Source organism: Halichoerus grypus, chromosome 2, assembly GCF_964656455.1.
Source record: "Halichoerus grypus chromosome 2, mHalGry1.hap1.1, whole genome shotgun sequence".
Taxonomy (NCBI): domain Eukaryota; kingdom Metazoa; phylum Chordata; class Mammalia; order Carnivora; family Phocidae; genus Halichoerus; species Halichoerus grypus.
Window position 1 is genome coordinate 136286907 of NC_135713.1, and position 25572 is coordinate 136312478.

The window sequence follows — 25572 nt, forward strand, 5'->3', positions numbered from 1 at the left end:
AAAGGAAAGAAAAGTTTCTAAGATATCTTGAGGTAGTATATACTGCCAAATCCAACCCCATTGCCCTGTTCTCCAAAAGATGAGTGTGTATAAAGTCATCAGCAGCTTTTAATATCAGCCCATAGGTTACAAGAACTACAGAGTATCTTCCCTCATTTTATGGATTAGGAAATTTATTACAACTAACCTTTATAACTGTAAGCTAAGTAAATGTCACACTTTAAAACTATCAATGAGGAAACTCACACAACTGAACCAAGGACATAAAAATAGCCTTTTCAGGGGCACCTGAGTGGCTCAGTCCTTGGGCGTCTGCCTTCGGCTCAGGTCATGATCTCAGGGTCCTGGGATCAAGCCCCGCATCGGGCTCCCGGCTCCTCGGGAGGCCTGCTTCTCCCTCTCCCACTCCCCCTGCTTGTGTTCCCCTCTCGCTGTGTCTCTCTCTGTCAAATAAATAAATAAAATCTTTAAAAAATAATAAGTAAATAAAAATAGCCTTTTCAGGCTATTGGAGATCTCTCCAATCTGCCCACTGTAAGGAACAATGCATTTAATAAGCGCAATAGAAAAAGCTATGAGAATAGGAAGTAATCGATACAACACTTTACACCTGATTGTTTGATCTATGAGTTCAGTCCACAGATACATATTGAGATGGCTGCTGTATCTTTATCAAAGCAATTTTATCAAGCACTGGAGAAAGAATGTTGCCTACTCCTGGTTCACATGACAGCTAACTCTCCCAGAAATAAAACCTGAGGTTTAGGTTAGCTAGTCTTGGGAAACACATTTGATGTAAATACTGGACAAAACCGGGTGCCTGGGTGGCTCAGTTGGTGGAGCACCGGACTCTTGGTTTTGGCTCAGGTCATGATCTCAGGGTCATGAAATGGAGCCCAATTTCCGGCTCGGCGCTCAGCAGAGAGTCTGCTTGAGATTCTCCCCCTCTGCCCCCCCCCACTCATGCTCTCTCTCTCTCTCTCTCTCCCTCTCTCCCCCTTTCTCTCTCTCTCTAATAAATAAGGAAATCCTTAGAAAGAAGAAGAGAATACTGGACAAAACCATGAAAAAACAATCCGAATTTTCTCAATGGGAATAAAAGTCATGTAACTTTGTATATTGATTCCAGTAAGTGGAGGCAGATTTAGGGTGGTTTAGGAATGTCTTGGACACAATTCCAGTAGCAAATTGTTATTTCCCTCTTTTGTTTTTGAATCTGGCACTGCGGTCCTTGCCAGCAGGAAGCTTTCATTCCTGTCCCCATTACATCATCCTAGTGACTCGGATAGAGCTTAGGGCAAGGTGGATCTTAAATGCATGCAATTGAAAGACTAAATATAAACCCAACTGAAAGCCTCATTCTTATGGGAACATTTACAGGTAGAATTGTCTTTCCGCAATCCCTCTTCTCTGCTATATACATCTTGGGAGGAAAAAGTGGCTTTTTCTCATGCTGTTAAAGTAGAGTGTACCTTCAAATTAAAAAAATAAAAACATGAAATATATGACTGGTGTGTTATAGAATCTTTGTTGAAATGATAAAAAGGACAAATAAACCTTCATATATTAAGTGCATAACCTTCATTTTCTCCCTTGTATTCTTGTATTCATTGAAGTACAAGATTTTAATTGCTCTTCATTTCAATTTCCTTTTCACTTCCCTTCCTTCTTCCTTTAGCCTAGCACTTTCTGCATATGTGACAGTACTTTACATTATTAGCTCACAATTTCTTACGTGTTCTTCTCCTCTGCCAAGACTTGATTCTCACACACAAATATATAGCCATCTGTCTTCTACTGGAAACTGCTTGTTTTAAGTTGATGGGAATAAATTTCTGGGGCGCCTGGGTGGCTCAGTCGGTTGAGCATCTCACTTTGATTTTGGCTCAGGTCATGATCTCAGGGTTGTGAGATCAAGCCAGCTTCCAGCTCTGTGCTCAGCACAGAGTCTACTTGTCCCTATTCCTCCCCCTCAGCCCCTCCTCCTTGCTCCCCCCCACCCTGCTTGTGCTCACTCATGTGCTCTCATGCACTCTGTCTTAAATAAATAAATTAATTAATTAATTAATTAATTAAATCTTAAAAAAAAGGAATACATTTTATATCAAGTGAAGAAACTTATATTTCTGTACATGAATTTACATGAGTTTATTTGTCCTACTGGGAGGTCAATTTCCTAACCTACTAAGTGATGGGACTGTAAGTTTCTTCTACTTTGATACTGTATGTTATTTTTTTTAACCAGTGAAAGCAGATATCATAACTGCCTTTACATAACTTTGTTAATTTAAGAGAAGACATACACTTTATTTACTAGTTAATTACTAATTTAATTCCTATTTTTTCCATATACATCTTTATGTTTTCCTTTTTGAATTTTTACCTATGTTGTACCCATTTTACCATTGTGGTGTTGTTAAAATTTTTAAATTTTTTATTTGATGAATGGATTGGCTGATTGATGAGGTAACGATTCAGCTAAATGGTGGGAATCTATGGAGCAAGATTTACAAAACCACAACAGAAAGGAGCAATTATTTCAGGCTCGGGGCACATGGCCAAGAGAAGGTGCGGCAATAGGAAATGAGTAATTCATGTCAGGGGGCCAGTCCTGGAGACCACTTGGCTGGAGCAATCTTACCAGTGTTGGGTTCCCTGGATTGGGAGGTTATAAAAGCCCTTGGAAGGGTTTTTTGCTAGAACTGCCAGGCCCACTTAAGAATTTTAAATAGCAGATTGTCCTGAGCTTTCGAAATTTCTCAGCTGAGATGAAATGATGAAAGAAAAAAGTCTCTCTGTTGGGTATCTACAGAATCGAGTGGACGTTCAGGCAAAAGGTCAAGTGACCGGGAAGGCAGCAAATGAAACATTGAAATTGAGGGGCTAAAAGCCTCTCTGAATAGAGTGTCACTGGGAATAAATTTTTAAAAAAGAAAGAAAGAAAGAAAAGGAAAAAAAGGACAGTTGGCAAAAAATCCAAATTACTTGGATAAAAGGAACAAAGGAGAGGCAGAAGTTAAATACAACTGAAAATTGGAGCTTTGATGCTCAGATTTATTTGGAAGTGATATGGAGGAGTTCTTTTTAATATTAATTCTCTGTAATGGTTAAGTTCTTTCAGAAAAGAAATCTATTTTTAAAAAATGCCAAATCTATAAAGAACTTATCAAACTCAACACCCAAAGAACAAATAATCTAGTCAAGAAATGGGCAAAAGACATAAACAGACATTTCTCCAAAGAAGACATACAAATAGCCAACAGACACATAAAAAATGTTCAACATCACTCGGCATCGGGGAAATACAAATCAAAACCACAATGAGATACCACCTCACACCAGTCACAATGACTAAGATTAACCACTCAGGAAATGACAGATGTTGGTGAGGATGCAGAGAAAGGAGAACCCCTTACACTGCTGGTGGGAATGCAAGCTGGTGCAGCCACTCTGGAAAACAGTATGGAGGTGCCTCAAAAAGTTGAAAATAGAGCTACTCTACGACCCAGCAATTGCATTACTAGGGATTTACCCCAAAGATACAAATGTAGTGATCCAAAGGGGCACCTGCACCCCAATGTTTATAGCAGCAATGTCCACAATAGCCAAACTATGGAAAGAACCCAGATGTCCATCGACTGATGAATGGATAAAGATGTGGTGTATATATAAAATGGAACACTACTCAGCCATCAAAAAAAAGAAATCTTGCCATTGGCAATGATGTGGATGGAACTAGAGGGTATTATGCTAAGCGAAATTAGTTAATCAGAGAAAGACAATTATCCTATGATCTCACTCATATGTGGAATTTAAGAAACAAAACAGAGGATCATAGGGGAAGAGAGGAAAAAGTAAAACAAGATGAAATCAGAGAGGGAGACAAACCCTAAGAGACTCTTAATCATGGAAACAAACTGAGTGCTGCTGGAGGTGGGAGGTGCAGGGATGGGGTAACTGAGTGATGGACATTAAGGGGGTACGTGATGTAATGGGTACTGGGTATTATATAAGACTGATAAATCACTGACCCCTACCTCTGAAACTAATAATACATTATATGTTAATTAATTGAGTTTAAATTAAAAAATTAAAAAAAACAACTTGAGAGGAAAAAGGTAAACCAACTTTGGCTCAGTCAAATAAATAAATTGAAAAAAAATAAAAAAACAATGTCAGTAGTGTATTTCAAATATCAAGTGAAATACAGTTATCATTTGGTTACAACTATGAAGTTTTAAAAAGGAGGTAAAGAAAATACAAATATCTCATTTTTGTCCTGAAGAGTTTAAATTGGTAGAAAAAGTTCTGGATGATAATTTTGGGCTTTTATTAGCAATATTTATTTATTTATACTTAATCCATTAATTGCTATGATCAAAACTTTAGTTCTTAGTCCTTCTGAAAGGTACCTCACTGAAATATGTACTCAAATACATCAGGCTTCGTTTAAAACAAAACAAAATTAATGCTTTGTCAGATTTTAATAATATCATTGATAAATGATGTTTTTGATCACAAATGTACCATTTTTAAACAAAAGCCTGATGATTTAATATCCTAGTTGAACAAACATTTTTAGAAGATTTACAAAGGCCTAATGGTATTAGACTTTAATTAGGTTGACAAATTATATTCTAAACGAATTTACTCATGTGCTATTAAGTATAAAAAATTAAAATTAAGCTGCATTTGTCAAAACAGTTTAATAAACTGTGTTTTCTGTCATAGTCACCTAGGATTTCTATCATGTTCATTTTCTGACTTGCTAATTCATAAAATTTAATAAATCAAAAATGAGACTTCTACATATGAACTGGCAAGGTTCTAAGAAAATCATTAGTTTCCTTGATCATAGTAAGCATAAAAACATGTAAGTAAAATAATTACTTTATAAATGACGTGAATAAAATATCATTAGCATGAATTTAGGCAAATACCAATCAATCTACCTGATTAACAAGGAGCAGAGGAATTTGATAAGAAGTATCACAAAACGATAAAATTGACAGGCATTTGTTTGAGGTTTTACTGTTCATAAAGTACTTTCACATTCGTTAAATTATTAGGGCCTTATGACAATATGTTGGAAGGTTTATGTTATGTATCTGCTCTCTTTACAGCAGAAACAGAGAAAGATATTAGGGAATTGGGAAGTAGTGGGGGATGGTCAAGTGTGTCCATGTAACTCTAGCAGAAATAAAATGTGTGAAAGGGGCAATGTGGGTAATAAGTAGAGATCTAAGATCATGTGAAGGAATAGACAAAAGAAAGCAAGGGAAATGCACATCATTTTTATTTTGGGGACCTCAAGAGAGACATGAATTAAGAAGGAGTTGGAATTGGGACAAATAAATGACATATGCAAAGAATGAGGTGGAATACTTTGGTGATTCTGCCTATCCAGTAGCTTGTTGCATCCTGAAGTCGCCTGTCTGTGGGGCTTTGTCTATTTTACCTTTCAGCCTTGCTGCCTACAAAAGAGCTTAAGCGTATGGTCCTGATGTCTTAGAAGTTCATTTGGGGTTTGTGCAAAAATGGCAGCATCCTCCTGTTGATATTACTGTCCTTGCCCCTGACAAGTAAAAACAGGATTGGGTGAGCCCAGAATATACAAAGGGAGGAGGATAATGATTCAAGAGCCCTCTGAGGTAGAAAAGAGGGGCACCATTATCTTCATTTGAAAGCAAGCCTCAGACCCGGTTTTGCAATTTGACCTGGACCACTTGGGAATTGGGAAAATTGAGACTCAAATCCAGACCTTCTACTTTCAAGTTTATATTTTTATCCTAATACACCACGGCCTAAATGAATATTATAAATACACGTCATAATTTACATCATCAATGACCTAAATTTCTGTAGTAGAGTTTCGTATTTCTTTGGACTATTCTGGATGACTAAGTGTCTTCAAATTAGGTTTATCTATTCTTACAAGGATAATTATTCATATAGCAACCTAATTTACTAAAAGAGATCTTTGGAAATTTGACTACTGAAAATTCAGTATGAGATCTAAAATGCCCAACTACAAAGTGTAAGGTAGTGAGTATCCTCAGAGAGTGTAAATATGGTAGCTGAAGGCCGCAATAGAACTTATCTCTCATCTTAGTAAATGATGTCAATTCCCTCCACTAAATTTTTAGCAGGGCTGTTGTAAGTTCACTTCTTTTCTCTCCATCTTTGTTTAAAATCAGATATCATCCTAATTTATGTTGAGATTAAATGAACATCAAGTAATATGAAAAGGAAAGGAAAGGTGGTGTCTATAATAATCTATAATATATTCAAATTATACACACACCAAAAAATTACCCCTTAGAAATGGTGATAGGCGTGACTTGCACCCACGGATATGCAGATCTCCTTCCTTTCTCGGGCATATGGGGACTTGGCCAACGACGTGTACAGCGGCTGAGGTAAACGCACAGGTAAGACTCTCTGGTAGCCCCGTCCTCTGTTGGCCAGATGGTGGTTCTACACCACCAGTGCATCCCATATTGCTGAAGGACTGCCTGCGGAGTCTCCCGGACTCAGGATGAACTTAGAGTGAACAAGAAATAACTCAGGTCCCCCTGAGATACTAAATTTGTTTGCTCCCACAGCATGGCCTAGACTATCTTGGCTTATACAGAAATGCACTTTTTCTTTCTCATGGTCTACCTTTTGACAGCTTCAGACTAGTTCCAGTGACATGGTGACCTTCAGCAGCACAGGTGACCCATGCACAACGCAGGGGCTATGCTCCAGGCAGTTCTGAAAGGTGGTGAAGAATTGGGCCATGGGTGCTAAGTGCCTACCTTACAATTCTGGCTTGGCCACTTCTTGACTCTACCATCTTGGGCAGCCCCACTCTGGTGCCATAGTTTCATTTGCAAAATGTAGATAACAACAGTGTCTAAGATACCAGGTTGCTACGAGGGAAAATGGTGTTAATGAGGGAAAAATAATACATACAAAACACATAGAAGAATGTTTGGCACAAAGTAAGTCCTTGACAAGGGTTAGATATCACATATCTTGTCAATATCAACCCGAAACCACCCCAGGGCCCATGGTTGTTTTATTTAGCTGGTCCAAAATTTCCTTTGGTGGTTAGAAGAATTGACAACTACGTTAGCAAACAGTGGAAAATCGTATCTATAGGCTAGTAACAGAAGGATGTAAAGTCTTTTATTACAAAGAGCTCTAATGCACTGGTCCTCTAGTGGTTCCCCCAGAATGCATCAATTGCTATTTTTAGCTTAGGGGTCAATATTAAATAGATGAAATTCACAAATGAAATACCAGTAATGAAAGTGACACATTCAGGGTCAAATGGCATTAGTACTATGAAATCAGAACCTCTTAGGCAAAGAAACCAAAATAATAGCCTTTGAACTTACAGAAAAAAAACCTGAAAGGTGAAGCTGCTGATATAATCCACAAAAAATGAGGCTGGCATTATTCAGCAGCTCATTCATTTTAGATGGTTCCTAAATTGCCTGAAATCCCTTTTATATTCTGCAAAGATCAAACATATTAAGAATGTCAAAATAAGATTAGGTAACCCCTTTCAAGCGTCAAAATAACTGCTCAGAATAAAAGAAAGATTTGCAAAGTTCAGGGCTATGAAGAACATAATTAAATAGTGATGTTATGGGGGAAAATTATGGGGAGTCAACCTGGCATGAAAAGCCAGCTCAGTCACTTACTAAGGGGTTGATTTTGGCAAAATACTGAAACTGAGGTCCTGGATTCCTTCTCTTGTAGATCAGGGTAATATCGTCTGTTTTATACATTCATAGGAGAACTTAGAGAAACTCTAATGTATGCAAAGTTTCAGAAAACAGTACTAGTAGCTTACCTCTCTTTGATCAATCTAGAAGTCAAAATGATAAGCAGTATTTCCTCTTTGTTTTCCCGTGGTCCTTACACAAGTCTATACCCCATGTTGATTTAACTACATTTTACAGAGAGGGTTATTTGCAGAGCTTCCTTATGTTCCACTTCAGTTTTTCCCCAAAAGACCAGAATGATAGATCCAAGGGTTTCACAAGAAAGGACACCCCACATAATTACTGCTCCAGGATGACGTGGCTAACTGCAGTTTTATGTTCAACACCACTGTGTGCGCTAATGGGTATCACAGCTGCCATTATTTCAGAATCAGGCAACTTGAACGATTCTCAAACTCCCAAATGTTTAGCCTAAACATTTAAATACACTGTCACAGTTACAGACTGACTCGGAAAGTGTCATGTGATTTGGTGATAGCGTCTAGTAATTGTCAGATTCTGTGCACTTTATCTAATTACGTGATGTGGGTTTTTAATGCAACTTTATTGCTCATAAATCATTTCCTCACTTAGAAATCCTCAGTACGTACCAAAGTACATTACACGGCAATCTTCTGCTACAAATTTGAGTGTACATTAGAGCAAAATGTGCTACCAACAGTGAATCAGGAGAAACTGAATTGGGACAATTAGAAGACTTGACACTGCATTATTGCCTATATTCCATGGAAAAAGTTCAGTCAAGACAGTGATTCAAAGACTTGATTACATCATTCCCAGTGCAAATACACGTGGAGCTACTCAGGCTTTTCTTCATGGAGCATCCAAAAAGAACTATATAATTAGAATCTGTAGATAAAAGGTCTCGCATAGTTTCAGAGATGGTGTGTAGCTGCCGCTCTTGGTAATGCTAAAAGCAACTACTCATCTGTCCAAAGAAAGTCATATAATACAGTGCCCTATTCCTTTATTCATTAAATAATTAGATGCAGGCGTAATTCAAACACAAAAATTTTTAGGTTAATTAAACCACTTCAGTTAATACCACTCATTTTTTTTTTCTAGAATAATGTTAAGCTAATGAGGGAAGGTATGAATATAATAATAACAAATCGGAAGAGTGGTAAATTTCTCTTTTTACATGTCTGTATTTTTGAGCAGATATTTTAAATTTAGCTTAAGCATGACCTAAAAAATATCCGTTTTGTCTCCTTCTATAACTGCCATAACTACTGGGGGATGGAAGAGAGCTTTGGTCAATTTTTATTTTCTTTTCACCTTTCAGCAGACGAGATACAATAACCTCCCATCCCCCAAATGAGATCATTATTGTTTAGCAAGAGAAACCCTTTCCTTTTCCAATTTAATTAATAGATGCTACTTAAAAAAAAAAAAAAAATCCATGTTCTACCTTTCACTCTGAATGAATGTTGCCGTAAGCAGCATTACCCTTGGACATTTTGTAGGAACATTACCTTCCAGACAGGATGGAGGCTAACTCAGGGGTACACAGTCTGTGTGGGAATACAAGTCTTCAAATGCACACTGGGAAAAAGAACTGCCCTGAAGGGTTTGCAGAAAGCATTTCTGCTTTGGGATCTTCAGGAAGAGCAACTATTTGCCACGTTTTATGATGATTTAATGGATGATGAGCAGAGCCTACACTAGAGAATTTAAATTTTGAAAGCCATGTTGGCTGATGACAGAAATGGCAAGACCACTTACGACACTTTTTAAGTTTATTATGATGTGTTAGTTGCTTTCCCTGTTTTACAAGTTTATATATATTTAAAGACATAAGTTCTGGGGAATGTTTCCAAGTGATGCATTGGGGAAAAACAAAACAAAGCAAAACAAACCCTATTGGCCCAATATATTCCAAACCTTAATGGAAGAAAAAAATGAAATAATGTAAGAAATAAATATACTCTAAAGAAAGTCCCAACACTGATATAATCTAACATTTAATCCTGATTTAATAAACTGTAATAAGAAAAGTTCAATACCTCTTAACTCTTTTAGGCTGGGCTTTAACTTGGTCTTCTAGGCCAAAGGTTACTTGTAAATGTGTTGAATGAGAACTGGTATTGCCATCTTGGCAATGTCAACAATCACACTTAAAAAGATGGTTGTTCACGGGGTACCTTTGTCTCTACTTCGAGAAAGAGAGATGAGTTTGAGCCCCTTAGGTTGTGGCTAATGACCTGGCTCAATGTCCTTCTTCCATCAGCTTGAATTAGTCAGCTTATTCAACCCACTTCCTTGCAGTTATCTGCTCTGTGAGTGATTTGTGGTTGCTAGGAAACTCTTACCTTGAGATCCAGACTGGCTCCCAGACATTGACAGGGGTCAAAATTTCAAATGAGAAGCTAATTATTAGGTCACAATAACTGGCTGCAAAGGGAAGATGAGCTGAAGGGAGAAAGCTGCGTGTCCTCAAAGACTGTTTATAATACCATATGGTCTAACACTGGCTGCACATTTGAAAGGAAGTAATTATTAAAATCTAGAAAATGATGAAAGCTTGGGTTTGTTTATATCAAGTCTAAATGAAGGCATGAAAAAGTTAAGAATATATTAGTTTTGTATTTGGGAAGTCAATTCTGTGTTTACTTGGGTCAGACTTATTAAACATACTTATCACACGATTAATATATTTTAGATTATGGCTTTTCTTTATTATTGGTCTTATGTTCTGTAACTTTCTGGGAAAAAAAAAAGGGGGGATTTACTGTGCTTGCGTTATCTTCATGGCCAACACACACAGGAACGAAAATCATGCTGAGAAAATTTGTAACATGACATCCTCTATTTTTTCACTCATTTAATTGTTCTTTCAAAAAGTCATGCCTATTTTCTTTGTCATTCTGTATGTTATCATCTTTTAATAGGAAGTTGTTGGAAAACAGTATTCCAGATTACCATCATATGGCTTGAAAAAGGCAACAGAGAAATGACTACCTCCCTGTAGCAACAAAAATTAAAGTTTTGAGATCAAAAGCCAAATAGCCCAAAAGATTATAGTATTTTTTTATTAAGCTGCTATTATAACCAATTTTCACCAAAGATAATTCCCTCTCCTCTTGCCACTTAAAGGACAACTTTTGTTCAGGTATGCACCTGTCATCATGATTCTAGGACAGATGAACTCATTTCCAGTTCCAGAGCAAAATATCCAATCAGTCCAAATCACAGTAGTTGGGAAGTGAACTTGATCCATGGGTGAGTAAGTGACATAAGCTGGCAAGTTAGCCTTAAGAGAAGGACCTTTGTAAGATGTCAGGAGGAAAGGATTTCTTCTCTTCCTTCTATAAAATAACAAAGACCACTGGCATATTTCAACTCTGAGGGAAAAGAGCATTAAGGCTGATACTAAAAACATCCTATTCCAGAAGCATCTTTATTTTCCGCTAGGATTCTCTTATAAATAGGGATTCCCTTGGGGAGGCAGAGAATTTGCTGATGAAGGAGGCAAATCATCCCACTGCTTCAATGTCCTGGTTTATGGTGTGTCCGGGAGGGATGCTGTGTGTGAGGAGGATCTAAAGGGCTTGGCCATGTATTGGGTCAATGAGACCTTCAACATGCGGTCTTAGGGGTACCACAAGACATAATACGAAGATGTGTAAGTACTACTTATGACCTGATAATGATACTTAATCTAGAAAATGCTGCCCTATCCTCACTATAACCTTTTCCAAACTCTTTCAGAGTAGCTACCCATTTTGATGAATATCAACACAGGATTCAATGAACCACTGCTTTGTTTTCGCTCTGAGGAACGTGTGCTTTTCCCATTAGGTACTGTTGTTTATTGACATATGATATTTCCACAGACAAAAATCTTTCATTACAGATATAGCAGAACGTATAATCATAATTGTATAGTATAGAAAATAAAACTTTTTGGTATTGTTCTCAGCATTTCATAATGTAAAACTAGTGACAAACATCTTTAGAAAAAATAATAAAATAGTCCTTCGGTATTAAAATTTCTTCCTAAAAAGCATCTGGTCAAAGGTAGGAGGATGACATGTTATTAATGCATAGATGAGTTAGGCATGAATAAAATGAAACTAATCCCATCTCTGAGAGTAAATCAAACCATTCGAAATCTACAGGTCACCGTTTATCATAGGTCGGTTGAAGGAAACAATAAGCGCAGCTTTTTCATGGTTCTGTGGTTTCCGACGATGCAACTGTTTAAACACCGTATACCCGGGATATAAACAACATACTGCATACTTACCAGGTGGTTTTTATGCCACTTTGCTGAATGCAGGATTAATATATTTGGGCTTTTTATTGCTTGAGTAGAAAGTGCTCATTACTTATTATTTTATGTTTATAGTATAGAAATTAAAATAAAAAAACAACAAAACAAAAAGGTTTTGGAAATGGCATACATCACACTGTTGTAGTGGTTGATTTCCTCAAGATTGTCTTCTGTGGTTTTGGTGCAGTGGGAGGAGGCACAGTTGCAGGTCTGAGAGGGGGGAAACTGTGACTGTGGCTTATTCCCAGCCCCCCGTTTTCCAGTGGAAAAGGAGGGAGGTGGGGTGGAGGAGGGAGGGGGGGGCCTGGGTGAGGAAGCTTTTCCGGTGGGTGGACAGGTTCGCCGTGTAAATGGACCTCCCTGTTTTTTATGTTATACCGGGTGTCACAGTCGGGACAGTAGCCATGGTACTGCACTTTTTCATTAAACCGAACTCGTTCCCGAGGCCCTGCCTGGGGGCACCTGTCTTTTTCAGGTCTGTGCTTCAGAGGCCGCCCGGGAGCCTTGTCCAAGGTACCAGCGGGTATGCAGCATTGGTCTCCATTTGGAATTTTGTTGGGTGCCCCGGGGAAGCCTCCGTTTCGCAGGAGGGTGCCATTCGTCTTCACGGGATTGACCGTCGGCGCCCCCCTCCGGGGGTCTTCACACTTCACAGGGGTCAACCGCGGGGGAGGCGGCGGAGGGTTTGGCTTTCTCAGGACGGTGAGGATAGCAGACGGGTGTGCGGGGGGCTTGATGAGGGGTGCGTGGGCCTGCACTTTGATCTTCTCGATGCTGGAGGCCGTTGTGCCGCTGGAGCTACTATTCAGGGTGTCCGTTTTGGAGCTGTCGGTCATCTCATCCTCCAGCTGCAGGTCGGAGGTCAGGGTATCAATCTGGTCAACCACCTGGTGGAAAGGACAAGGTAACTGTGTTGAGCAATGACCCAAAGCCAAACAGACGAGAAACAACGTCTCCCGGTCAAGCTGGAATTCTGCTCGGGGAGCCTTACTCCTACTACATGGTCGATTCCGTGGCTGGGTAATGTTTTCATTCAATGCATTGACAGAACAGCCTCCAGAGGCGTGTCGACTGTCTGATAACCCAATGATTTCAGGTACCTAGAACATAATATACGATTTATAGATACATTCTATTCCTGGCTCTGCTGAACCCACCAAACATAGGACCCTGATGCAGAAACATAACTGATTTTTTAAAACAAGAGGCGGCGGCGACTTTCCCTCAGCTCAGCCTGGAGAAAGCTACAGGAGAATACAGGCGAATAATGAGAAAAGCCAGATACTCTGCAAAACCCTAACTTTTCTTGAGATGATCAGAGAACCAAGAATCACAAGGACACCCACCGAACTGAGCTGCGAAAAAGTCTCCTCTGAGGATTGAAAGGACACATAGACTGGTGCACCTTTGGCAAACCATAGGGAACTGACAGCCTCCGCCAAAGTGAGGAAAGGAAACATCTAGAACTTAATGAATAATTAAAGGTGGAATACATGCTATCATGACAATTTAGAGTCCCCAGGAGCCCAGACACAACGCTGTCAATCCTTACTCATGTCTCTGTTCCACGGGCCTCTCGTGCAGGGGGCTGAGGGCAGGGCAGAGAATGGAATGAATGAGTCCCCCCGCCCCCTGGGCACACAGGCATAAAACCCCAGTGACTTCCCAGATCTTCATCCCTTATAAAACCCAACACTTAAGCATTAAGGGAATGGCAACTGTCCCTGCTTCTGAGAAAGGGGAGAAGCAGCGGCTGTCTGACTTTGGGGAAAGGGGCAGAGAATTCTCTTGGCCCCAAGAACTTGCATTGCAGATGTCTGCCGTCACTTGGGGGAGGGATCCAAGTTCACAGCATCTCAAGACCTGCCTCAGACACCAAGCAGAGGCAGGGAATCCAACGTGGCTGGCAGAACCATCAGACGGTAAGGTAGGTCCGACCCAAGTGAAGGAGAATAGATGTGAAGGAGGAGGATGGGACCGAGGAGTCAGGGTGCTAGAGCCAATGATGGAAGGAATCTGGGACAGAGGGTCTCTGTCCTGTTCAGGCATTGTCTGGAGGCAGCTTGCAGGAAGGAAGCACAGCATTTGCTGGATATCAGAACACCCTCCCTCAAGGTCCAAGAGATCTTGGAGACCATTCTCATGGTTGCCATAAATGCACAATTACCCATATATGAAGATGGAAAGGTTATGGATCACTTTTAAAATAGTTTATTTACATACAGTCTTTTCATTTCACGTTTCCATAGGCAGATGTGTCTCTCTTTCTTCAGGCCTAAGTGTGTTGACTGTGAAGCTGGCTCTTTGACACATGGTGGCAGAATTGGGCTCAAAATGAAAACATAAGCATCCAGAACGTAGGGAGGATGTAGAGATTCTACTTCTTCCTCATGAGGGTCTTAAGTGATTGCTTCTTGCTACTGTCACCAGAGCTCAGACTTCTATTTTAGCTCCTAAATATATATCAAACCCACTTCTCTGCATTTGCATTTCCTTGGTCCTCCTCTGAGGCACCACTATTTATCATACGGGACCCCCAAAGTCACCTTGCTCCCTCTTTCAATTCTGTCGTGTCAGTGATTTTTTTAAAACAGAAATGTGCTCTTGGCCTCGACTCCCTGCTCAAAACCTTTCAATGCCTTGTTCATTTCTCCTGTGATAAAGATAAATTCTTAATACTATCTCCAAGGTCTTGTATAGTTTCCCTCAGTGTTGTGCTCATATATGTTTAAAACTGGTTTTTAGAGGTGTAAGGGAGTTTTGATTCGAAAAAGGTTGCCAATTTTTTTTGGTGTAAATTCCCACTGTGATCAATTTCAAGTTAGTCAATGTGACATCACTGCATGTGAGGTTGGGAGGAAATGTTCACTGACACAGGAGTAGAAAATGCTTCTATAGGCCAAGAGAATGGGCAAAAATAAACTCAGGGGCACAAACAATAGTAAAATATAGTGAAATAATTAAGAATTACTAAGAACAATTAGAAAGCCTTTGTATTTAACATAATTTATTTAATATGAGTTTATATATAGATACATTTTTAAATTTTATTTTATTTAAATTCAATTAACATATAGTGTCTTATTAGTTTCAGAAGTAGAGTTCAGTGATTCTATATTTTGGTTTTAATAATGGTTATTTAGCAGCTGGCACACACAAAATTTCTGAAAATAGAACAATTGGCCCTTTTTAGCCAGTACTAGTCAGCACATCACTGTCTCTCCTCAAATGACTCTCCATCCTCAACTCTAATAAATTTCCCTTTTCTTTTCTGTTCTCAAATCTCCTGGGTCTTCTTAAAGACCCTCATAATTGTCAGTCTGCCTCCTGCCATAGGACATTTGCACATACGAATTTTTCTTTTTGAAATGCTCTGACCTCCCCTCTTTGTCGACTTAAAATCTTAGCTCAGGAGTCCCTCATGATGTCAGCCTTCCCTGTCCTACTGCAGTTTCCCATGTGGGTCATGTGAATTTGTTAAATATTCACAGGGAACTTTATTTCTTTCACTCAAAGCATTCACATACTTTTTGATTGTTTAGTTAGCAGTAGGAGTCCCGGAATAGTCTTTCCCCTCTAGACTCTAATTTCAGTAAGATCAGAGACCAGGTTTGTTCTTACTACTGTGACCTAAAGTCCTAAGGTAGTGAATGACACTCAAAAAGGGCTCAATAAATACTTGCTAAATAAATACACTGAAGGTTATTTCTTTAGTTTAAGAGTGAACAAAAAGCATATTCTTTCTCCTTTGAGTTTTGGAGTTGTTACTTTTCAAAGTCACATCTGCTCAGTTATTCTAGAATAAAATAGGGGGAAAGGGATTTATCCAGAAATGATCCAGAGCTGGTGGCACATTTGGCAGCTCTAGCCCAGACATCTCAGAAATTAAAGTGGGAGGACGTGGGAAGAATGTGAGAGATAGGGGGACAGTCCAGGCTCACAGGTACGGTGCACGATTTAACCTGGAGAGACTCTTTACCCTGAGCCTTCTAGCGCATTAAGTATCTGCAGGGAAGGAGAGAAAGCTGGTCCACCCTGAAGGGAGGGAGGCTGCTAGTCAGAGATGAATCAGTATTGTCGGGGCCTCTCATATAGTTCTGCAGCTGCTGGCTGGTTTTAGTCTCCACGTTGTTGTTTCCTGCCTATTAATGCCAACAGAATGAAAAACTAAAACAGAAAAATACAGCTGACCCTTGCACAACACAAGGCTCAGGGGTACTGCTTCTACTGTGCAGTCAGAGATATGCATTTGTTGAACCCCGAAAACTTAACCACTAATAGCCGACTGTTGACTTGGAAGCCTCACTGATAACAAAGAGTTGATTAACATCTATTGTGTATGCTATAAGCATTATGTACTGTAGTAGATAATGAGTAGTGCTCTTACCACAAAGTAAACTAAAGAAAATGTTATCAAGGAAATCATAAGGAAGAGAAAGTACCTGACGGTCTTGCATTGATTGAAAAAAAATCTGCATATAAGTAGACCACCAGGGTTCAAACGTGGGGACTTTAAAGGTCAACTGCATTGTCCTTGTGGAGCAGGGAATCTAGGGGAAGGACCTGGCATGAATTAGATACTCAAACAAATAAGTGTAAAAGTACTACTTTTCCAGGAGCTCTGAATGACAGACTGAGATACTGTAAGAGGGGAATAAAAACGCCCCATCAGAAAAGTCAGTGAAACCCCCCTGAAGGATAAGCAGCTGTTAAATGGTAGGAAAGGAAGGATTCCAGAAGGCCACTCAGGAAAGGGCCTGATAAAAGTCCTCTGACAGAAGAGAGGGCCTGAGCATGAACCATATAAAGAAGACTCTAGACTGAAGGGCACCTGAGAGGTGAGGCTGGAGAGTCCGCCGGCAGCCAGGCTCTGAGAGTCCCTGCTAAGTGCTGATCAAGTACCACATAATTTTAAAGAGTTCCAGAAGAGAGAGAAGCACTGTTCAAAGAGATGAAGAATTGCTATTTTTCAGAATGGAAGCATCATCTAATGAGAGAAGTACACAGAGCTCCAAACAGGAAAATATAAACAAACCCACACCCAGACATACCGTCATGAGAACATAGAACATGGAAAAGTATAGATGCCCAAAAGGTACCAAAACGGCATATTAATGATTTTGTATTAAAGCTACTTGGGGCCCAGCTGGTGCAAGGACACTCAGACCCTCCTGTGTCCACTGGAAAGCAAGAAATAAATCTTTGTATGAAAAGTACCCTCGCTGTACTAAGGAATAAAAAGGCATCCTTATCACCAGAGATAGGAATTTTAAAACAAGAAAACTATATAAACCTTGTTACATTTAAAAAAAAAATATTTTATTTATTTGAGAGAGAGAGAGACAGAGATAGTGAGAGAGAGCACGAGAGTGGAGGAGAGGGAGAAGCAGGCTCCCCGCCGAGCAGGGAGCCCAATGCGGGACTCGATCCCAGGACCCTGGGATCATGACCTGAGCCAAAGGCAGACGCTTAACCGACTGAGCCACCCAGGCGCCCCCCTTGTTACTTTTTTACTCATCTACTACCTCAGCCCAAATTCTGCTTAGAATTCCTTACCAGTTAAAGCTCCCAAGCCTCTGTTTTCTTTATCCTGTCAATTCCTCACTAATTTATTTTCTCTTTGTCTAAAATGGATAAAAACTGCCTGCCTTGGTCATTTGTTTGGGTCTCAGTTTCATTACTAGACCTCCATGCACACATAATAAAACCTTGGGTTTTTCCTCCTGTTAATCTGTCCCACGTCAATTTAATTCCTCAACCAGCTAGAAGAACCCTGGGAGGAAAGGAGGAAATGTCTCTTTCTCCTACAAAAGTAATGATAGAAGTTTTACAACAATAAAACAAGGGGTACCAAGTATGTATTGAGTAGCAAAAATTAAGCTGACAGGTTTTCAAACAAGCAACAGAAGTCTGAAGAAAATTTAGGAATATGGTTCATAATAAAGTAATTGGAAATATAGTTGAATTCTTCTGTAAACGTGAGGGTGAAATCAACATTGTCAGATATAAAGACTGGGAGAGTGTACTTTTTACAGCTCAGTGTTGAAAGTACCAATAAATGACAATTCAGAAAGAGGTAAAAAAAAAAAAAACAGAAGAAAGGGCTAGCATACAAGAAGCATAGATGAGCAAAGAAATTATAAAATAATAAAAATGTGCACTGATTACAAAACAATAATGTACTAATGACTAACTGGGGAGATTAGAAAAATGTGAAAGTAAAATACTAGGAAAAATGACATGTCTGATTGGGAAACAATCAGAGTTAAAACATTTTAAGGTCACTGTATTTTTGTGTGTGTAAGGAATCAGTACTGATGTGATACTGATTATGACTCATTAAGTCAAGAATGCATGTGAAAAAATTTTAGGGCCACTACTGAATTAATTCATAGACAAACTTATAATTTCCAAAATAATATAAAGTTTAAAAAGTGACTAAGAAAAATTTGGCAACTTTTAAATTTTAAAAAGGCAGAAAATAAGAAAACTAGACAAAGAAAAAGAGCATAGTAAACAGAAAAGAAACTGATTAAGATAGAAAAAAAATTCCAAATACATTAGTAATCATAACAAACATAGATTACAATCATTTATTCAAAAAAGGACACTGAAACATTGACATAAACTGACACAGATAAGATACAGTGGGCAAACAGCTTAATGAAATCTGATGCAGCTCCCTAAACACTGAGCAAAAAACTTAACGTAAATTTTTCTTCATCGAAACAGTTTTCTATCAATACCAATTTAGGCAAAAAAAATGGCTGAAACAGAGGCGCCCGGGTGGCTCTGTTGGTTAAGCATCTGCCTTCAGCTCAGGTCATGATCCCAGGGTTCTGGGATCGAGTCCCGCATCGGGCTCCCTGCTCAGCGGGGAGTCTGCTTCTCCCTCTGCTTGCTGCTCCCCCTGCTTGTGCTCTCTCGCTCGCTCGCACGCTCTCACTCTCTCTCAAAAATCTTTAAAAAAATGAATGAAACAAAATTTAGAGCTTACATACACACACACGAAAAATCGGAAAAATGTTGTAAAAAAGTAACTGACACAAGCAGAATGCCTAATTTCCACTCAATCTCATGGGTAATCAAGGGAGGGCCAACTGAAGACAGATGCAATAGCATTTCATTCTCAATAGTGATTCAAAACAAAACAGTCGGGTAATTCCAGTTGATGATGATGATGCGGATAAATGGGAACTCTGTACATTGCTAATGCCAATATAAATTCAGTCCATTAGAAAATTTTTGACAATGTCCTATAAAGTGGACAATGTACATACCCTACGGTATGGGTATTTTAGCAACAAAGCCTATCCTACTCTAGAGACACTCAAACGGATGTGCACAGGGTTGAAAAAGCATAGGAATGTTCCTTGCAGGTTGTTTCTTTTCTCATAGCAAAAAACTGGAAACAACCTAAATATCTGTTAGTAAGTGCTTAGGTAGGCAAATATAAAGTAGCTCAAAGGAAGTAACTAGACCTACATGCATCAGTAGGGATAAATCCCAAAGACCTAACGCTGAATGTAACGAAGTTAAAACATACTCAGTGTGTCTGTATTGTTTATATAGAGAAACAAGGGTAGTTTAGTTTACAAAATGTGAAAATAAATAATACACACCAAATTTAGACAAGGAGGAAGGGGGGTGGGTGTGGAGAGGCCACAGCCATAATAAAGCTAAAATACTTCATTTCTTTTAAAACTTGATGCAAAGTAATTAGGATAAAGGGTTAACTTTTGTTAAATCTGGGTTACAGTTGTTACATTAGCTTATTTATTTTGTCATGTGTGAAACATTTTATAACTTGAAAATAAAATAAATATTTAACACTAGTTAAATAAAGTTAGAAAGAAAGAAAAGAATTAATTCTTAAGCTGCCATGTGGAGAACATACTGAAAGGCGCTGAAGTTTATTTACTTGGCTAGTTAGATTCTGTTGCAGCCAAGTGAGAGATGAATAAATTAGCCAGACAAGGAATACACTGCTGTGTCCTTGTAATTACACTTCAGTGTTTGGCTGAAACTCTTTCAAAGTATCATATTGCAACTAAAGGAATCGTAACCACAGGCATGATGGAATTAAACCGAAAACAAAATGAAAGAAAGTAGGACTAGAGGGACGGACTGTTTGCAGATATTTGGAGGTGAGAAGAAGTGTGACATTAATCGTAAGTCTGAGAACATGCACACCTAACATTAGAGGCAAGGGAGAAATGTATCTCTCGAATATGAAACTGAGCCATCTGTCTAATTGTAGCTGCTCAGGTTTAGAGAAGAATCTGCTAATGGAATGGAAACAAAGAGAGATTTAAAGAAAGGACAATGACAAGTGATGTGTTTGATGATTTTCAGAGGTTTTTGTTAGAATCACATACAAGGAAGCTGTGGATCAATCGTGGAATAATTAAGAATAATGATAATTGTGATTTAGGAATCACACGAGCTCCAGGTTTTCATACCTGGGGAATATCCCTAAATATTTTCATAAAAGAGAAGCAGATTCAGCAGAAATTAAGTGGTTATATGATCTAAGCTATTCGTAAAAATCCAAAATTCATTTACATTAATTCTATAAATATTAAGCTATAAAGAATAAAAATAGAGACACTGTAGGGTTATTATTAGAGTGAAAGTCAGGATAAACAGACTTACCTAAAATTAAAAAAAAATTAAGAGCTTTTTGTCCCATGTTCTCATGTGGCTATGTCCTTTTATTATTACAATTGCCTTAATATATTGGAATTATCTATTTATATGTGTTCCCCTCAGACCACAAGCATGGATTTCCACTTTAGTTTCCCTGGCAGAAAGCAGTGATTCCAAGAGTAGATGCTCTAATAATAGGCTGAAAGAGAGAGGTGGACAAAAGTAGACTCTGAGAGAAAAGACAGGTCTTGACCTCACTTCCATCCCTCCCCAGTTTTTCCAACTCGGGTCTGATTTTCAAAGTCTTCACACTCACCAATTCCAGATGGTTCAGAAAGGCACAAAGGAATGGATGAAGCAGAGAAAAGGAAGCTGGAAATAAGGCATGGGTGACACCCGGTAAGCTCTCTTCCTATGTTCTTGACTCTTCGAGCCTAGCTCCACAGCATGAGAGAGAGAACATTTCGGTCACTCTCCAAAACAGTGAAGCTAGTTTAAGTGTATATTTATCTTTAATTATTTGTCTATATCGATAGCTGTAGATGTATTTAGAATGTTCCTAAATCCTGCTGCTCTTGTTTAAATAGAAACCACACAATATGTAGTTCAATTGCCTTAAAAACAAAGAAAATGCTCTCTCAATTTGGGGGAATCTTCCTCTAGGATCTCCTCAGTAATAATTCACAACTAAAAAATTGCAGTTCCAAACTTAATGGAAGGAGAGAAAGAATTTAACCCCGACTTAAATCTGTTTAAGAAAGTTTATGAAATCTTCTAAGGTCTTTAATATTGATTTATCAGAACAACCACCTTTTGAATATGTGGCATTAGCTGCAAAGATCTAAAAAGAGAAATGAATGGGAGCCATAGGAACTTCTCCCATGAGAAAGAGGCAGCTGAAAACATTCCCTCCCCATAGACCACGGTCAGTGGCTGAGCCCAGATGCAGGCAGACCCAAGAGCTCTGTCTAGCAGAGACACGGAATATAGGACACCAACCAGCAGACCCAGTCAGATACTCCCTGGAAGAGATGAAACAGAGAGGAGTGGAGTCACCAATGGGGTCTTCCCAGCATGAGGACAAGTGGTCAATATCCTTGGCTTTCTATTCACAACTCACACACTTTATTTCTATTTTGGATATTATACCAAATTTTAAAGACCCAACTTATATTTATCTATGTGCCTATTACCTATGCTACTGACCTATTGATAGGATTAAAATAAGTAGTTCATCCTAGAGCATACAACTCTGTGTCCCATTGCTAGATCACAGTTTTTGTTAGATACTGCATCTGAATGACTATGTACAAATAATTCTTGTAATCATTTTGTGAATGCGCTGTGTTAGAACAATTTAATATGCAGAAACACTGAAATCATCCCACAATTTGGTTAACTCTGCTTTGGCATTTATTTATCTTAAAAAAAAAAATCTATGAGAACTTAAAAAAAAAAAAACCCAAAAAGCCAGGAGTGACTCAGGCTTCTCTTGATTTTTGAAAAGCCCCAAGGACCTGTCTGGAAGAGAGTTGCTCAGGTGGTAAACACTAAATGCTTGCTTCCCAAGAGACGACTAGAATAGTCTTGGGTTCTTAAAGCTGTCTCTGGATTTCCACAGCAACTATTACATCCTTAACATTACATCCTTAACTAGTCTCTACATTATTTCGTAGAGATAGTTCCATAATACCCCAAACACCATACTGATATTGTTGTATTAGCTCATGCTTATGTATTCTCCTTGTCCTTGGTGCATCTGACAGAGCATACAATGCAGGTGCTGGAAGTCATGTAGGGCAGATAAGACAGTACCTTGAAGTTGTTGGAGACTCAAGCTCTGTCTAGCTTTCTGCTCTGCTGTCTCAAGTGTGTGACCTACATTTTCATGTCCAACTTCAGAGCTGGACTTCTAGTGGTCACATGAGAATTTCAAGGGGAAGAACAGAAAAGGTGAGCGAAGGCATAACTACTGCTGTTTAAAGAGATGTTTCAGGAGTAATGCATTTGATTTGCTTACATTTCACCAGCCAAAATTAAGTTTCCTAGAGTCAAGGAGGCTGGGGAATGGAGGCTTTTATCTGGGGTTCAATGTGCCCAGTGAAAAGCAATGATTCAATAGAATAAAAAGGGACGAAGGCTATTTCAGGCCAAATAGCATTCTCTGAAACAGAGACTAAAACACACACACACACACACACACACACACACACACACACACACACCACACAAACAAAAAATCATATATATCTAATCATTCTTGTTCGGAAGTACATGGGGAGGATAAACTTCCTTAAAAACGTTTAATTTTTTGAAACATTTTTAGGTACCGGGCTTGATCTCATGACTGGTGAGATCATGACCTGAGCCAAAACCAAGAGCTGGAGGCTTAACTGACTGAGCCACCCAGGCGTTCCTTTTGAAACTTTTGCACAGTGCACGGTATATTTTGGGAGGTATTGTGTTGTTTGCTTTTGTAATATACATAAAAGTGGCAATTGATACCCTGTTCTCTGGAAGCCACCAAGATTAAAAAGAAAAACAAACAACACCATCATTCATGTCAAGCCTCATCAACAGAAAAGCAAGATAAAGCTATAACGCAATCTGTCTTATTTTCTGTGTGTTCAACTGGGTTTGACAAATATTTCTTGTGCAAATACTAGTCATCTGTTATTATATGAGACAGTGAGGATTACGAAAAATGTTTCTAATTTAATAGGGACTGATCATACGTACTTAGTGTCTTCCTCTCCAAATCATAGTTAAATGAGAGTAAAGGGGAACAACAGTAATAAATTCAGAAAATTTTCTCAAAGTGGGGTATACACGGATCAGAGATTTTTATAAATACAGGGATGAATTAATAAAAAGGTGGAAAAAGCACTGATGGAATCCCAGAAGAATTCCAAACCTGAAAGTGGGATATCGAGAGGGTGGGAGTGAGAAGTAATGCAAAAATTAGAGTGTGAAGTTGAGTGACTGTAATTCACAATGGAAAACACTGTGTCAAATGCTCTCATGTTCTTTGAAGGGCAGCAAGATTAATAGCACAGCAATAGCTCATACTGGGAAAAGCTGAGATTCTAGCTATAAGGAAATTGAACAATGTTTCTGGATAAGTAGAAGGCTGAGTATAGTCAGTAACTCCAACAAAATTGTTCTCCTTCACTTTTCGATTGGGAAAGCTACGGAAATGGGGTAAGAACAGCTAGTTTCTCACTGTCCAGATACACTAAGGTAGTGCCTGCCCCTCTGACATATTCAGAACCTTCAATCAGCACTGTGCCTTGTCCTATATATGGGAAAGACTATACAACATCTATATAATATAAATATATGCCTGAGGATCAAAAGATCATTGAGGGTAAACAATAGCACAAAATAGAAAAACCAGGATGAATGTACAGATCAATAGTGAAGATGAAGCTGCCATTATTAGTGAACCAAAGAGAACTTTGCAATAAATCTAATTAATGTATTACAGAGGTTTGAGAATGTCTTGTAGCTATGAAATAAGAACGCACAGCTATTTTTTTAAAAAGTAGCAGATGTCAGAGAAATATTTGGAATATAAAACACAATTACTAAATTAAAAAAATTAATAGAAAGGCTGGAAGATACAATCTAAGAAATATTCCCAACCATAGAGCAAGAATGTTTTTTTTTTTTAAGGAAAATACAAGAAAAAAATTCCAAGGATGCCTGGGTGGCTCAGTCGGTTAAGCAGCTGCCTTCGGCTCAGGTCATGATCCCAGGGTCCTGGGATCGAGTCCCACATCGGGCTCCTTGCTCGGCGGGGAGCCTGCTTCTCCCTCTGCCTGCCTCTCCCCTTGCTTGTGTTCTGTCTCTCTCTCTGACAAATAAATAAATAAAATCTTTAAAAAAAAAAAGAAAAAAATTCCAACTATGATTTGGAGAGCAAGAAAATCAATCCTGCAGCTCCAGCTGATTGAGGAGTTCCAGAAAAAGGGGGAAAAATGTAGGACGGCAATGTTCAAAGAAATAATAAAAGAAAAAATTTCATAGTTGACAATACAAAGGGAGCTTCAGATGGAAAGCACCATCTGAGGGCTAATCAGGATGAATGAAAACAAAGTCAATCACCTACCAAACAAACCCAGGGCACCCAGAAAGAAATGAAAATCAAATAATCATCACAGTTTCTTCAGGATGAATGGACGATGAAAAACATTTTTACCAGTAACTTCAACGGTTCTGGCTAAAGTGATTTCAATCCCATTTCTACACTTGGCTAGATTAATATCTCAATGTAAGTGAAAATTAAAATATTTTTAGATATTAGGGACAAGGACAGTGTATATCCCTTGTATCTGTTCTTCGAAAGTGAAGGACATACTATAACACAGTAAAATGGAATCTGAGAAAGGAAGAATTAGAGCCAAGAAACATTGTAACACAGAAGTGTGAAAGCAAATGAAAGAACGTAAGAATAACACCTGTATCACAGACCTAAAAAGCAATGATCCTTTTTTTCTTAAAGATTTATTTATTTGTTTTAAGGTGGGGAGGAGAGGGAGGGAGAGAGAGAGTCTTAAGCAGACTTTGCATGGAGCGTGGAACCCGACCTGGCGTTGGATCCCACAACCCTGAGACCAAGAGTCCGAGGCTTAAAAGACTCCACCACCCAGGTGCCCCTAAAAAGCAATTATTCTGAAGTAACACGGGGAATCAGAAAGCTCCAAGAAAAAATAATAATGAATTCCACTGAACAGGTCATATAATTGGGAATCTGTAACACAACAGTGAAATGGGGAAGAAGTACACTCTTGGCAGTGTGGTCAATAACAATGGTGTGCAAGAAGAGAATTCATTCGTATCTTCAAGTGAATTCCCTTCTGGGAGGTT

At 38.8% G+C, this 25572-nt stretch overlaps 1 protein-coding gene across 5 annotated transcripts in view; it reads right to left on the reverse strand.

The window, feature by feature from the left end:
* PRR16 (proline rich 16) overlaps positions 1-25572 on the reverse strand; it is a 318333-nt gene that overhangs the window by 107637 nt on the left and 185124 nt on the right. For 3 of the 5 annotated variants that reach the window (XM_036111215.2, XM_036111218.1, XM_078067592.1), the window contains one exon: positions 10786-12941. In XM_036111215.2, coding sequence (XP_035967108.1) covers positions 12186-12941 — 756 coding nt within the window. In that variant the 3' untranslated portion in view covers positions 10786-12185. Of the gene's footprint in view, positions 1-10785; positions 12942-25572 lie in introns of those variants that run through there. The other 2 variants (XR_004923198.2, XM_036111216.2) reach the window with 2 other exon arrangements.